Source organism: Pleuronectes platessa, chromosome 1 (genome assembly GCF_947347685.1).
Source record: "Pleuronectes platessa chromosome 1, fPlePla1.1, whole genome shotgun sequence".
Lineage (NCBI taxonomy): Eukaryota > Metazoa > Chordata > Actinopteri > Pleuronectiformes > Pleuronectidae > Pleuronectes > Pleuronectes platessa.
In genome coordinates this window covers 19,241,306-19,255,344 of record NC_070626.1, presented here as the reverse complement: position 1 = coordinate 19,255,344, position 14,039 = coordinate 19,241,306, and the positions used below count along the sequence as shown (strand labels likewise).

At 40.3% G+C, this 14,039-nt stretch overlaps 1 protein-coding gene across 2 annotated transcripts in view; it reads left to right on the top strand.

The window, feature by feature from the left end:
* Positions 1–14,039, top strand: part of ap1g1 (adaptor related protein complex 1 subunit gamma 1) — a 20,777-nt gene extending 6,738 nt beyond the window's left edge. Inside the window, exons 4-23 of one of the 2 annotated variants that reach the window (XM_053426228.1) lie at positions 15–156; positions 291–387; positions 1,990–2,066; positions 3,503–3,598; positions 4,006–4,086; positions 4,176–4,274; positions 4,369–4,424; positions 4,513–4,626; positions 4,724–4,864; positions 5,341–5,395; positions 5,601–5,723; positions 5,858–5,947; positions 6,042–6,166; positions 6,283–6,387; positions 6,531–6,672; positions 7,195–7,321; positions 7,873–7,965; positions 8,161–8,321; positions 9,121–9,219; positions 9,374–14,039. In XM_053426228.1, the coding sequence (XP_053282203.1) occupies positions 15–156; positions 291–387; positions 1,990–2,066; positions 3,503–3,598; positions 4,006–4,086; positions 4,176–4,274; positions 4,369–4,424; positions 4,513–4,626; positions 4,724–4,864; positions 5,341–5,395; positions 5,601–5,723; positions 5,858–5,947; positions 6,042–6,166; positions 6,283–6,387; positions 6,531–6,672; positions 7,195–7,321; positions 7,873–7,965; positions 8,161–8,321; positions 9,121–9,219; positions 9,374–9,469 (2,119 nt within the window). In that variant the 3' untranslated portion in view covers positions 9,470–14,039. Of the gene's footprint in view, positions 1–14; positions 157–290; positions 388–1,989; positions 2,067–3,502; positions 3,599–4,005; positions 4,087–4,175; positions 4,275–4,368; positions 4,425–4,512; positions 4,627–4,723; positions 4,865–5,340; positions 5,396–5,600; positions 5,724–5,857; positions 5,948–6,041; positions 6,167–6,282; positions 6,388–6,530; positions 6,673–7,194; positions 7,322–7,872; positions 7,966–8,160; positions 8,322–9,120; positions 9,220–9,367 lie in introns of both variants that reach the window. The other variant, XM_053426220.1, reaches the window with a different exon arrangement.

The window sequence follows — 14,039 nt, the reverse complement described above, 5'->3', positions numbered from 1 at the left end:
TTCTCCCACACCAGTGACTTAAATCACAGCACACAGTATGTACAGGGTCTAGCCTTGTGCACATTGGGCTGCATGGGTTCCTCAGAAATGTGTCGTGACCTGGCAGGGGAGGTAGAGAAGCTGCTCAAAACATCTAACTCCTACTTGAGGAAAAAAGTAAGCCTCACTGTTGTCATGTTTATGTTTTTACATGAATGCAATGTCATAGAAAATGTAGGCATGAAGTACATTATAGTGTTGAAGATCAGAACTTTTCTTCATGGATTTTCTCATGTGTAAATATTTGACAGGCAGCGTTGTGTGCAGTTCATGTCATCAGGAAGGTTCCAGAACTCATGGAAATGTTCCTTCCAGCCACAAAAAACCTGTTGAGCGAGAAGAATCATGGTGAGTGTAAACAGTTTGTCAGGTCCCCGTCTCAGCCTCATGTGCTCGTTCTACTACGCAAAATGTAGACTTTGTCCTATTTACTGCCACTCCCAGTGCCTCGCTCATAACAGCTGGACAGCTCGTGTCCTTTTGGTGGTGTCCTTTGCAGAGGAGAGCAGAATTAATGAGACTGTCATAAAGTATTCGGGGTGTGTGTGTCCCCCACCTAGGGGAGATATGCTGCAAGAAGAGTTTGCTGTTGTGCTGAAATAACTTGCCCTTCTCTGACATTGTGTGGCAATGCATTAATGTTTGCTTAAAAATAGATAATCAAAAAATATACAGAAGCGGTTCATGGCTGTCCTTCAGTAAACGTCATTGAATAAAGTGTAAATTTAGGATGGTGTGACATGGTCGTAACATCCACTAATATGTACTCAGCGACCAACCTGCTCACTGAGTGATTTTAAAAATAGAAAACATTATTATAACGTTAGAGTTTCAACATAGTTAAAAAATATGACCACCTTATGAATGCATCACGTAGCTTCAGAATTCACCCACCACTGCTTTCACTCCAATCCCACAGATGTGTTTTCAACCTTCAGGTCACTAGGAAATGATCAATCTGCACAGATTTATGAGGCTGTCACCTGCTGCCCTCTATGGTTAATCATATGTATGCTAGTTCATCATAATTGTTGACATCTGACTTAGACTTCTTTGTGATTGGTCAGCCTCTATTGGTACTAAGTACTACAAAAGCAAAGCCTGCGTACTTGCACATATGTTTTGCAATGTATGTAAAACATTTTAAAAACAACATTACAGATATTTAACTTGTCTGTCATACAGAATATATGGTTGTTACAAAAAACAACTAAGAAAGTTTAATATTTGATATCTGTTATGTCAGTGGCCTACGTGGCAATAACACAGCACATTCATTTATTTCTATGAGACCGCTGCATAGCTTACATTTTTTCTTGTCATATAAGGAAAGCACAGGTATCAGAGATAACATTAGCAATGGCTGTTCAGTTTAAATGGTCCAGTAATGACATGTGACAGTCAGTTGGTACGCAAGAGTTTTTATGACCAAGAGCCTGAAGCAGCTTCAATCATCATACTAGGGCATGTGCCTTTTCTACTATGACGTGTCTAAAATATATGTTGCTTTGGGCGTGATGGCAGAGTTACATAAAGCATTTGCTGGCACGTGCTCTGAAAGAAACCGCATTCCACGTTCACTGTGTTGACCAATCAGATGCAGACAAGTACACATTCCTATAAGATTACTCAATAACATGAGGTTAATTCTGCGGTTAACCTTGCAAATGTCAATACAGAGGATATAATTTGACTATGACATTGTTTAGAGTTGTAAAATCCCAATGATGTGTTTCAGCTATGACAAGTTTTAAAACTTAGTCCAGGAACTTTTTTAACTTGTCTCCTACTCAGGCTGTTCCTCTTTATAATTCATATCTCTAACATTATATCTGGTTATATTGGCTATACATTCTCTTTTTTACATTTTTAGTTTTGAATATCCTGAACTGAACTCTTGTCAACATATTCGTTCAAAACACATAACCTTTCCTGTGTATGTTCCCTCAGGCGTTCTCCATACATCAGTTGTCCTCCTCACTGAAATGTGTGAAAGAAGTCCTGACATGCTGTCCCACTTCAGAAAGGTACAGATGGATACTACTCTCTAAATTTCCTCAGGAATTTCTTCCGCATTTGTCGTTAGCTCATGTCACATTTCATTCTCCCTTTGCGTACACATTTCTTTTTGATATCGCTAAGCTAGTCGAACTTTGAGGTTTAGATTGTGCTACAGGTTTCCTCTACATTCAAAGTATGTCTCAATCTTATATCTCCTACCTCTGTCTTTTCCTCATGTATTTCAAACACTGCTGTACCTCTTCCTCCTCTAGGTGTGACAAATACTGTGCCAGGAGCACCACTCCTCATGCTCATTATCTAAACATTAATTTCTGAGCTCTCTGAAAGTGAATGATTTCCAGTTTCCCCTCCCTAACATCTACCTCATATTTTTTCTGTCATTTGTCTTTGTTACAATTCCTGCATTGTGTTAGAATGAGAAGGTAAGAGTACATTCTGATCTCATAGCTGGTGCATGCTGTAAATAGTAATCACTCTTCACAGTCACCTCAGCCGTAACCAAATTTGTGTTGAGTAATGTCATCTTGTGTTTGATATACAATTTGATTTCTTTAACTTGCACAGTGATCATTACTATGTCAGTGTTTTTGAATTGTACAAATTCGTTTTTTGGTCCATTTGTCAGATACATTTTTCACTATTGTTTTCAGTGTAAATATATACAACTCATTTGATCTACTTAGAAGCATTTGGGTGGGTGTGTTTTCACGTAATTGCACAGGACGTTGTCACTAAGACCAGGTGATCTTCACTGTATCTGTGTCATCGTAAGGGAGTGGCTTATGGGTCCTGTCATTAACCGTTTAAGCTCTTTATAACTAACTTTAAAGAGGTGTTTATCTGTCTTGAGCAAAAGTTAAGAGTTTGACAGGTTATACAGAGTTTACTTTATACATTTTTTGTTTAGTTAATACGTGGAGAATCTGGCGTTTCGGGATGCAAGTTTGTCCTCACACCCACGGCAGAGTAAAAGATTCATATTCATTTTGTATCTACATATCCTGTAACAAAAAAACTGAAAACATCTTAGACCTCTCAAATCTTGAGATTTGCTGTTGCATAGGAAAGGAAGATGTTTTTAATACATCAAAGTATTTTTTTGAACTGAATTAAATTCTAGGTTTCAATACTTTTATTTAGCCATGTTCATTTATAAAATAAGAGGGTGTCTAGATTTTCCTTTCTTAGCCAAATATTCTAACCCAATATAATTATACGAAAGAGGCTTTAATTTTTACTACCCCAACAATTTGAAATCATCTTGAGTTTTAATCCATATCGATCTACTTCAATAAACAAATATTTTAACCCCTTGCACTTGACAGTAGTTTAAATGGCTTCCTTTGTGAATGCATAATTATTAGCTTGAAAAGTTGAGGTGAGATTCACGCAAATATTGTGACACCTCGTCTTTTGTCTTGTGTTGTTGATCTCTCTGTAGCTGGTTCCACAGTTGGTGAGAATCCTGAAGAACCTGATCATGTCTGGATATTCTCCTGAGCATGATGTGTCAGGCATAAGCGACCCTTTCCTGCAGGTAAGTCTCCCTCTTTCTTCCAGTTAGCTATCTATGCTTAACATGTAGAGCCCAGTTTATCCTGATGCTTACCATACCAAGAGCAGTCAGAACTCCTGAGGATCAATTGAAAGCATTAAGCATCATCTATCAGGACAGAGATTTGTACAGCCGTTGTGGAAGTAAAAAAAATCTAAAAATAAATCCTGATCTTGATGTAACTTAATTTAAGTTAAACTGTGAGATAACTGTCAAATTTACAAACAGTATATATGTATACAGTAATTGTTGGTTGGCACACCTATAACAGCAAAAGAGTGACTACAGACGAGAAAAAAACAAGGAATGATGCAAGAGAAGTCAGAATTTTCATAATAGGGATCACTAGTGGGTCCGATTTGTCAAATAAGTTGTTTATTTTCTCTCAGGTGCGGATATTGAGACTACTGCGAATTTTAGGCAAGAGTGATGACGACTCCAGTGAAGCAATGAATGACATTCTCGCACAGGTCAGACTTGCACCCTCAGTCGTTGTTTCCACTTCAACGCTCATGGATTAAATGTCATTCTGACTAATTAATTGTGTTTAAACTTGCAGGTTGCAACAAACACTGAGACGAGTAAAAATGTAGGCAACGCAATCCTGTACGAGACCGTGCTGACCATAATGGACATCAAGTCTGAGAGTGGATTGAGGGTAAGCTGATTTGATTTAATTGAACATATGAGCAGGCATTGGTATGAGCAGTTTGACATATCCTTTCATGACCTTAATGTCTTTTTTCCTCCAGGTCTTGGCCATTAACATACTAGGACGCTTCCTTCTTAACAATGACAAAAATATAAGGTAATTAATTCACCCACAGAACTTGACCTTGCCAGGAGGTTCTCCAAAATGTGAGTCTGACTTCCTGTAATTAAACTCACTCTCCTAGATACGTAGCATTGACCTCCCTACTAAAGACGGTACAGACGGACCACAATGCAGTGCAGAGGCACCGGAGCACCATCGTGGATTGTTTAAAAGATCTGGATGTGTCCATCAAGAGGTGACTGTCTCACTGCACTTCGGTTTGAATTTTAACTTGTCTTATTATTCAGTCTTTTTGTTTCTGACCTTGAGATGTTTTTGTCATTGCTTTGCAGACGTGCAATGGAGCTGAGCTTTGCCCTGGTGAACGGCAACAACATTCGAGGCATGATGAAAGAGCTGCTCTACTTCCTGGACTCCTGTGACCCGGAATTCAAAGCAGACTGTGCATCAGGAGTCTTTCTAGCTGCCGAGAAGTAAGGCCCTGCCACACATACCTCACTACACATACTAACTGTACAGCTGCTCTGTGGTAATATGATAGCACATTCTGTGTGACCCTGTCATGTGCAAGGTTGCAAATGATTCTCAGCTTTTGTTCTTTGCTAACACTTCCAGCACAGAGTTCAAAGTTGATACAGCCTGTTAAGAGTAACTGTGTCTGCATGAATTACATACATGTAGAATAAAAATCAGTTAGGTCTGTTTAGAGGTTATATGAACAAAATGAAATACCCCTGCACCAACTGATCATTTGTTTGCTCTCCAGTGGACAGACGATGCCTCGTGCTAAAATGCTGTATGATGATAAAATGAGTGATCCATCGTCTGACAGACTATGCTGATACCATTTATATTCTGACAGCTTTTGTCTCCTTGATGTCGAGAGTTTATTAAACTTCCACGCTCATCATCTTTTTTGGGACCAATGAATGTATTCTTTGTTTTACAGGTATGCCCCTTCGAAAAGATGGCACATAGACACCATTATGAGAGTCCTGACAACAGTGAGTATATTAAATTACAATCCTACCTCTAATGCCGTTTGATTTGGATTCTCAGCAATATAAGTATTACCCCACAAAACACGAATGTTCTCCCCAAATCTGGGGACACACCTTAGTCCACACTTGCTTTCATTTGAATGCAAATCTTGAAATATTTATTCAGGATTCATTTTCATTTCTGATTGGCCTCTGTTCTTCCTCACAGGCAGGGAGCTATGTGCGAGATGATTCTGTTCCAAACCTCATCCAGCTCATCACCAACAGTGTGGAGATGCATGCCTACACAGTTCAGAGACTCTACAAGGCACTGCTGGATGACATCTCACAGGTCAGAGCAGTTCTCATTAGATTTGGCACATCTTCATTAATGGAGCACACATATATTTTGGTTATGTAATGCAGTGTTTCCAGGTGGCTGAGCAGTTCATCAGTTTTTGACGTGAGTTACTCTGTGTCCTCTAGCAACCTCTAGTGCAGGTGGCCTCCTGGTGCATAGGAGAGTATGGAGACCTGCTAGTATCCGGACAATGTGAAGAGGAGGAACCCATCCAGGTACACCTTGAAAGATCCCGCACACACACACACACCCAAACTGAATACAAACCTTTAATCTGTGATGTTTTTCTTCTCTTCCTGATGAATCAAGGTCTCTGAAGATGAAGTTCTGGATGTGCTAGAAGGACTCCTGGTGTCCAACATGTCCACACCTGTGACTCGGGGTTACTCCCTCACTGCCATCATGAAGCTGTCGACTCGCTTCAGCGGTGTTAGGTCAGTAACAACCTTTTAGACTCATCTTTTACTTTGAAGCTTTGTAAACATTGGCTGCCAAAGTGATTAAGTTCATTAACCGAAACCGCTCTCTTTTGCTAACCTGTAATATTTAGCCGAATCAAGAAGGTGGTTACGATATATGGAAGTAGCATCGATGTGGAGCTCCAGCAGAGAGCTGTGGAATACAACGCGCTTTTCAAGAAATATGACCACATGAGGTGAATATGCAATCCTACCTTCCATCATAACATCTATCACAACCACATAATTCCATTAAGCAGATTTTGGAAAATCCTCACATGGTTGAGTTTGGAGCATTTTCTGCCTCCCTCCTTATTCTGTGCTGGTTTCTTGACTATAGGCCAGCTCTGCTCGAGCGAATGCCCATTATGGAGAAATCCGCATCTAATGGCCCCACAGAGATTGCTCAGACAAATGGGGAGACAGAGCCCTCTGGTGTGGAACCGAAGCATCCACCTCCTGTCACCCAGCCAACCAACCAGGTGAGGACAGCTTTCATTATTTTAAAATGAACAAATAACACCTTGAATATATTAACTAGATAAGCATTCAGCAGGATACTTTTTCCGCAATGAGATCTAAAATCCTAACGTGGACTGTACTAGTTATTTTAAATTTTAAAGATCCGACTAAAGTAAGTAGCAGAAAATAGATGGTTGAGCTAAATTTATCTATACTGATAATGAATAGTTATATATTTTAAATGTTTATTGTCTCATGAAATACACCTGCACCAAGCTGATCATTTGTTTGCTCTCCAGTGGACAGACGATGCCTCGTGCTAAGATGCTGTATGATGATAAAATGAGTGATCCATCGTCTGACAGACTATGTTGATGCCATTTATATTCTGACAGCATTTGTCTCCTTCATGTCTATTAAAACTTCCACGCTCATCATCTCTTTTTGGAACCAATGAATGTATTCTTTATTTTACATGATTAATTAATGTGGTGAACACTGTAAGTAATTTGTCATGTTTTCATGTCGTCCCTGTCCCCCAGGCTAATGATCTATTAGACTTGCTGGGTGGTAATGATGTGGTGCCGGTGATCCAGACCACAATCCCCACCAAGCCCGCCTCAGCTGGAGGAGAGCTGCTTGATCTGCTTGGTGACCTCTCGCTAAGTGGTAGGATACTCTGTTTACAGCTCTGCAGTACCCTGTTTAGAGCAATGCCAGGACCTGGTATAAACCTGTGTTTTGCACTGTGTGAATGTGATGCATCTGCTCTTGAACTGCCTGTTTTTTGTATAATCATTGAGCATATGATAACTTTTTGATACACATGGTGACGTATCAACTAGGAATTGATTTAAATGACTTGCAGAGATGCTTGAACATGTCCATAGTAATGTACTTTGCAGCTATGAAGCAGCTCCTCATTATTCATCATTCCAATATCAACACCATAGAGCTCACTTTTAGTGGCATTGAATTTGACTGTTCTGTTGAGAATATTGATTCAAACCATGTGTAGCACAAATGTGTTTGGGCCTTGCGTCCCGACGACAACAACAATAACATATTGTAAGTTGGAAGCTGTTTGTGAGAAATTCTACAGCATAAGTCAAACCAGCTATGAATCAACTTAAGAGGAGAAAAACATGGAAACAGTAGGATTTATAATAGTGTGTGTGTGTGTCCTTGTAAACCCTGGTGTGTTGCTTCCCCCCCCTCAGGTCCAGCCCCTGCCCCTCTGCCCTCCTCCCAACCTCCTTTCCTCTTGGATGGCCTCTCCTCACAGCCCCTGTTTAATGACATTGCAGCTGCAGGTGAGAGTCAGTTGCTCTCGTTCACCATCTGCTGCCAGATAAACAGTAGTCTGTGCTTCTGGTCTTGTGTATTAAAAGATTATGTTCAGTTATTTTGTGTTTCATTCCTTGGATTACCATGACGCATGCTGTGAATTGTTAGGAGCTATATATCTAAACCTATTGATGGTCTGCTCCTCTGGTATCTCTGCTAAGGTATTCCTCCAATGACGGCGTACAACAAGAACGGTCTGAAAATAGACTTCACATTTGAGAGAGCTAATCCCAATCCAAACGTCGCCGTCATCACCATTCATGCTTCCAACTCAACAGAGGCAGATATGACAGAATTTGTTTTTCAGGCTGCAGTACCAAAGGTAAGCAGGCACTCACTCACTGAAATGAAGCGGCTTTTATAGCATTTAATGCCACTGATAAGTTGATTATGTCTCCATAACCTCATGAATTCTGTAAACATTGATCATAACGACAAGTGGAAATAAACCATATAATTAACTGGTTTGGTTATTCCTAAATTTATGTGGGGATGCTTTAATCATTAACCTTTGTAAATGGTAAAAGGTTTTGTATTTATATAGCGCTTTTCTAGTCTTGATGACCAATCAAAGCTTTTGACAGTACAGTTTTACATTCATACACCCATTCATACAGTGCATCTATTAGCAGCACTTTGTTGTTCTATGGGGGGGCAGTTCGGGGTTCAGCATCCTGCCCAAGGACACTTCGGCATGCAGATAGGGAAGAATGGCGATCGAACTGCCAACCTTCAGGTTGGAGGACGACCGCTCTACTCCTCATCCACAGCCGCCCCTGTGGCCAATAAAGTATCGAATTGCTTTATTAACCACAAAACATTGTAGACTTGACAACATCACAAATCTGTGTTTGTTTCGACAGAACAAATCATAAATGTTTGCCATCAATATCTGGCTGTGATGACGCTTCAGGCAACAAAATCATTGAGTGTTGTTCATTTGCCCACATCACCAATTATACAATCGTCTTATCTGATCGATAGAACTGCGATTGAGTAATTTGAAGGGAACATCTGTGGTCAGCGCCCAATCAATAAGAGCATCTCCGGTTTATACGGCTATAATAACCCCATTTCTCAATTGATGTCCTCTAATAAACGGTCCAATATCTGTTTTTCAGACATTCCAGCTGCAGCTCCTCTCCCCTAGCAGTAATATCGTCCCAGCACTCAACCAGGGATCTGTCACACAGGTCATCAGAGTCCTCAACCCACAGAAGGTGAGTTTGTTTTTTCACAAATTGTCTTGAATCTGTTATTTTTGTCCTTTTTGAAAAACCAAGGACAAAAGAAAACATTTTCAACTTTGAATGATTTGCCAGAATTTTCAACTTTTTTATAAACATGACCGTCCTCGCCACTTTTCAGCAACAGCTACGAATGAGGATCAAGCTGACGTACACCCTCAAAGGCTCGCCCGTGCAAGACCTGGCTGAGGTTAATAATTTCCCCCCTCAGTCCTGGCAGTGATGAGCTGCGCCCGTTGCTCTTAACAGCCCAACCAAGGGAACTATGAAAACGATTTTCTTTCACCTCCCTCCTTTCTTCCAATGGATCCCCCTGTGACGACAATGCAGACCGCTGCCCTCGAGTTGCATGGGAAGCAGCAGAGCATCTTAACACAGGAGAAAAATACGGATGTTACGAAGACCCTGTGGGCATCACCAGAATAATTGGGGAAACATATCAATCAATGAACTTTATCTTCTCTTTTTCCTAATCGGTTTCCATGATCTCTTTGCTTAGTCCGTACTCTTTTCCACAAACACCCCCCCCGTCCCTGCACCATCACCACCCACAAAAGCACATATACAGTATGTACACCATTCACTGTGGTACACTTTACCACTCAAGTCACTGTTGAGAGAAAACGCGTTGCCTGTTACAAGCAATGCAATAACCTTGGATTTACTTAAATTTATGATTAAACTTCAAATAAACACGTTGCTCCATTATTCATGATTGGCTTTGCATTCAGGCTTTTTCTACGAACCTTCAGTCCTGTGATGGCAGCGGAGAGACTCTTTGAAAGGTCTATTGAGTTCAGTCATTTACTCCATATCATAAGTGATATAACTTGTCAGAGAGTTGTATACATTTTGAATTACATTAATTTGCTTAAAGCATGTTTGAGCATTGTTAGGATCACAATCACACCTTGACTCGAGCTCGGAGGGGGTTCTCTGGTAGTAGATCTCTTTATCCTATGTTTCTATAGGAAGTCGTCTACATTTGTGTTGTCTCGATGGACGCTACGAGCATGAACAGATCCGAGATGCCCGGTTTGATCACCCGCGGGACGTTTTAGGAGACGATACTCAGTCCACACAGCTCTCTCTGAAATCATCTCATCTGTAGCTTTAGTTCTAGATGTGTATATTTAATTCAACGGATAATTGCTTTGCATAGTTTGATGCTGTTCACTCGCCGGGATGGATTTAATCCACGCCTGAAATTGATCTGAAGACATGTTGATTGCATTTGTGTTGGGGATCTCTGTTTAAACCTTTTACTGCATCTCTGTCCTCACAGTCAAGTTTGCAATTTCGACCCATTCAGATTAATTGAACCTGGTTGAACTTGGTCACCATGCACATACATGTAAATGAAGCTTGTTATGAATGTAGTTACATGCACTGAATGCTTTTTTTCTCCCCCTCTCTCCCTCAAGTCGTCTTTTTCATGGCTGTCTCCTTTGATGGGGACGCTCATCTTATTGGCACTATTTTTGTGAAACTTTTATTTCTGCAGTAATTTGACTTAATTATTTATGCCTGATATCGAAGTGATGTGCCTTTCTGACTTAGCCTGATAAAAGCCCCTAAACTCTGGAGCTCTGTATGAGCTTTGTAAGTTTGCTCGTGTGCTGATTGTGTTTTCAATCTGAGAGAAATGGTCCCTGATTGATTTGAATAGATGTATCACTTCGTCACAGAAGTTTTACGTTCTCAATTCTGTATCTCATTAGGAGTTGATAATATTAATTCGCTCACTGTGACATTATCGGATGTCCACAGTTCGGATTTGACAGAACTTAAATTACAGCTTCACAAATCTGATCGTTCTCCCTTGTACTGTGTGGAAGAATTACAAATAAACAAATTGGATATTATTAATAACGTGTCCTAAAAAACAAGGAAAATCTTCAAGACTACGGCAGCTACTAGATGTAAACGTTTCATAAGCTGATATTGAGGGTTAGAGTGTGTTTAAAAAAAGTATAAAATATTCTACTGAAGTGAGGCGTCATCAAACATTGAAGTGAGTGGATCACACGGTGAGGTACAGGTTGTTCTGTTGGGATTAGTTCTCATCTTCTTTAAATCCGATTCTGACCACACTGTCGGCGATAGGAGCCCTCATACCTCACGAGGTTCTCTTTCTGTTAACAGTCAGTGGCAGTAGAGTGACCGCTTTGTTGAGTCATGAATTGCAATCAAGGGGAGCGGCTGCACGAGAGAGAGAGAGACTATTGGTAGTTTGTACGTTCATTACTGAACAAGCTGAGCAGCCCCGTGATGCTGTGTTGAGATCCTCAGATGTTCAATCAGGCTGTACTCTTATTTTCACTATGCTTCACGATCTTCTAACTTCTTTGACCAAATCAGAGAGACTATTAGCTTTGGAAATATTTTTGAGCTATGATATGTGTATATGGAGGAAATTATTTCAGTTAGGACTTTTTTTTTTCTGTTGACAAATGCTATATTGGCTTTTTTTCTGTATATATTGAGGGCTTTTACAGTTTTGTCTCTTGTACTGTCTTTCATCCTTTTTTTAGATACCATTTTCTAAAAATTCCAAAATATTCACAATGTATATTGTCTAAATCGATCCAGTCAACATCAGTCTATTGAGACTTCCCTGTATCATCAATAACCCATTGTAAAAGATATATGATCTGCTGCCTGTACATTGTATATAGTTGTAAAACAAACAAATCTGATCGGAATAAATGAAACCCACATGAAGAATTAAGAGATTAGCTAGGAAGTATAATTGTATGCATATATGTACAAAACAGAATCTTAAAAAAGGATGCAATTGAGCTCGATTTCGTTTGATTTGCTATTCTTCACTCTTCATTCACGATCAGATGTGTCATCTCGTCGGTAGGCTACTGGTCTGGGTTCCCTTGGATGTTGAGATGTGGGTTGAATCTGTCTGAATAATGTACTGTACTACTGAGAAACCTAAGCACAGTGCTGCGCGGCGGCAGTAGTGGCACCTTACTTCTCCTGCTTCCCTGCCCCTCAAACTCCTCATGTGTCCGTGCCCTCTGTTGAAGAGGAGCAGGCTTCTTGCCAGGATCTAACTCTTCCCTCTGGCCTCGTGTGCGCTTTAGTGTCCTGCGCTCTCGACAATTCACATCACTTGAACTGTCTTCTACCCACAAATTGATCAGTGTATCGATGCCCCTCGTCGGTGACGCAGCTCTTCTCGTTGATTACAAGCTTGCCTTTTTGTCTGGCATGTAGCACCTTCCTCCAAGCCTCGTGTCTCAAGGCCACATGCGGATGTTTCTATCCTCACTTGTGATTTACTTTGCCACATTGTGGCCCGTGTGTTCGCATCGGAATTGAGTTTTATCACGACAAGAGCCGATTCTTGTGGCGCTTTTTGTGTCCTAGGTGGTTCCACATATGCATGTTGGGAGTGGCAGTGTCCTTTCCTTGGTCGGAACAGTGCAGGGTTTTCTTTTGACTTCCTTTCTTTACTTTTGTCCCTCTATCACCTGCATGACACACCTGCAGCTTCTCTGTTGCTAAAATAAATGGTGGGGCTGTAGCCCATCATATCAGATTAATCTGAGCCCTCACTATTTTAGCACGATATGTAGTAGGAAGGCTATTATTTTTCTCCTTTTTTGTTTTGTTTTGTATTGTGGAGTGCTGCTCAGAACAAACCTGGGACATGCCTATGCTACAAGCTATAACCACAAGGGGGAGCTGTGCAAAACGGAAGGCTGATAGGATAGGAAAGGAACTTTCATTACATCTATTCCTGAATGTTTTTGTTGGTGTTGTTTGTATTGTCTTATTCATCCAGTATGTACCCCTGTTAATCACATCTGATCTGAGTTCTTTCTAATGAAACTGTAATCCATGCCGTTTTAAATGTACAAATGGAAATGAACCCAACATAAGTGCTTTGGACAGTGTAACTTAAAAGGAAGAAAAGAAACGGAAACAAATACCCATCAGCGGTGTGATCAGCGTTTGAAGTTATATTACTGTGTGTAAGCGTGTGTGTGTGCGTGTGCGAGTGTGTGAGAGAAGAAGTGATGCTTGAGAGGAGGTGTGTGACATGTCTTTTAACTAGATAGGACTTGATTTGTTTTGGGCTGCAATTTCAACTTTCAGCTTCTGAGCTGCATGTGAAAAACCAGTGTAAATAATGTCATTTCTACTCTTGGCCTGAGATTCTTTTTGAAATGCAAGACAAGTTCAAACGATACAAATTGGTCACACCACCTTCATGGGTCAGGACTAACATGTACAATAGGATGTTGTTCAGCTAGTGCTCACAATACTGTTAATGTTTTTAAGAGTGTTGAAAGTGCACATCCATCATTTGGATTATTTGGAAAACTTTTTTTTTAAATTTTTTATTTTGTTTGTTGGGGGTGAATTCAGTGTGTAAAGGGCTTGGAAGAGCATCTGAATTGCGACTGTGTTCAGTTTCCCTGTTTAAACAAACAATGCAAACATTGTATTTTGAAAACAAAATGTTTGTTACCCCTCCCCCACCCAGGCCTGTCCTGACTGTAAAACATTATGGTATCTGATTTGTCGGGGGAGAGGGTGGAGATGTAAGGTTCACTCTTTCTTTTTTTTCCCAGTCGAGTTTGACATGTTGAGCTGAACAGCAGTTCCATGGAGTCAAGGTGAGTGTGAATGTCAGACTGAAAGTATGAAAAGATGATTAAAGATGAGAAGTTGTAAACTATTAAATGGGATATTTTCAATTTATGCTGTGTATTCTTGTCTTTGGGTTGGAGAAAATGATGATCAAGCGAATAAAGTCAAATAAAAATCTA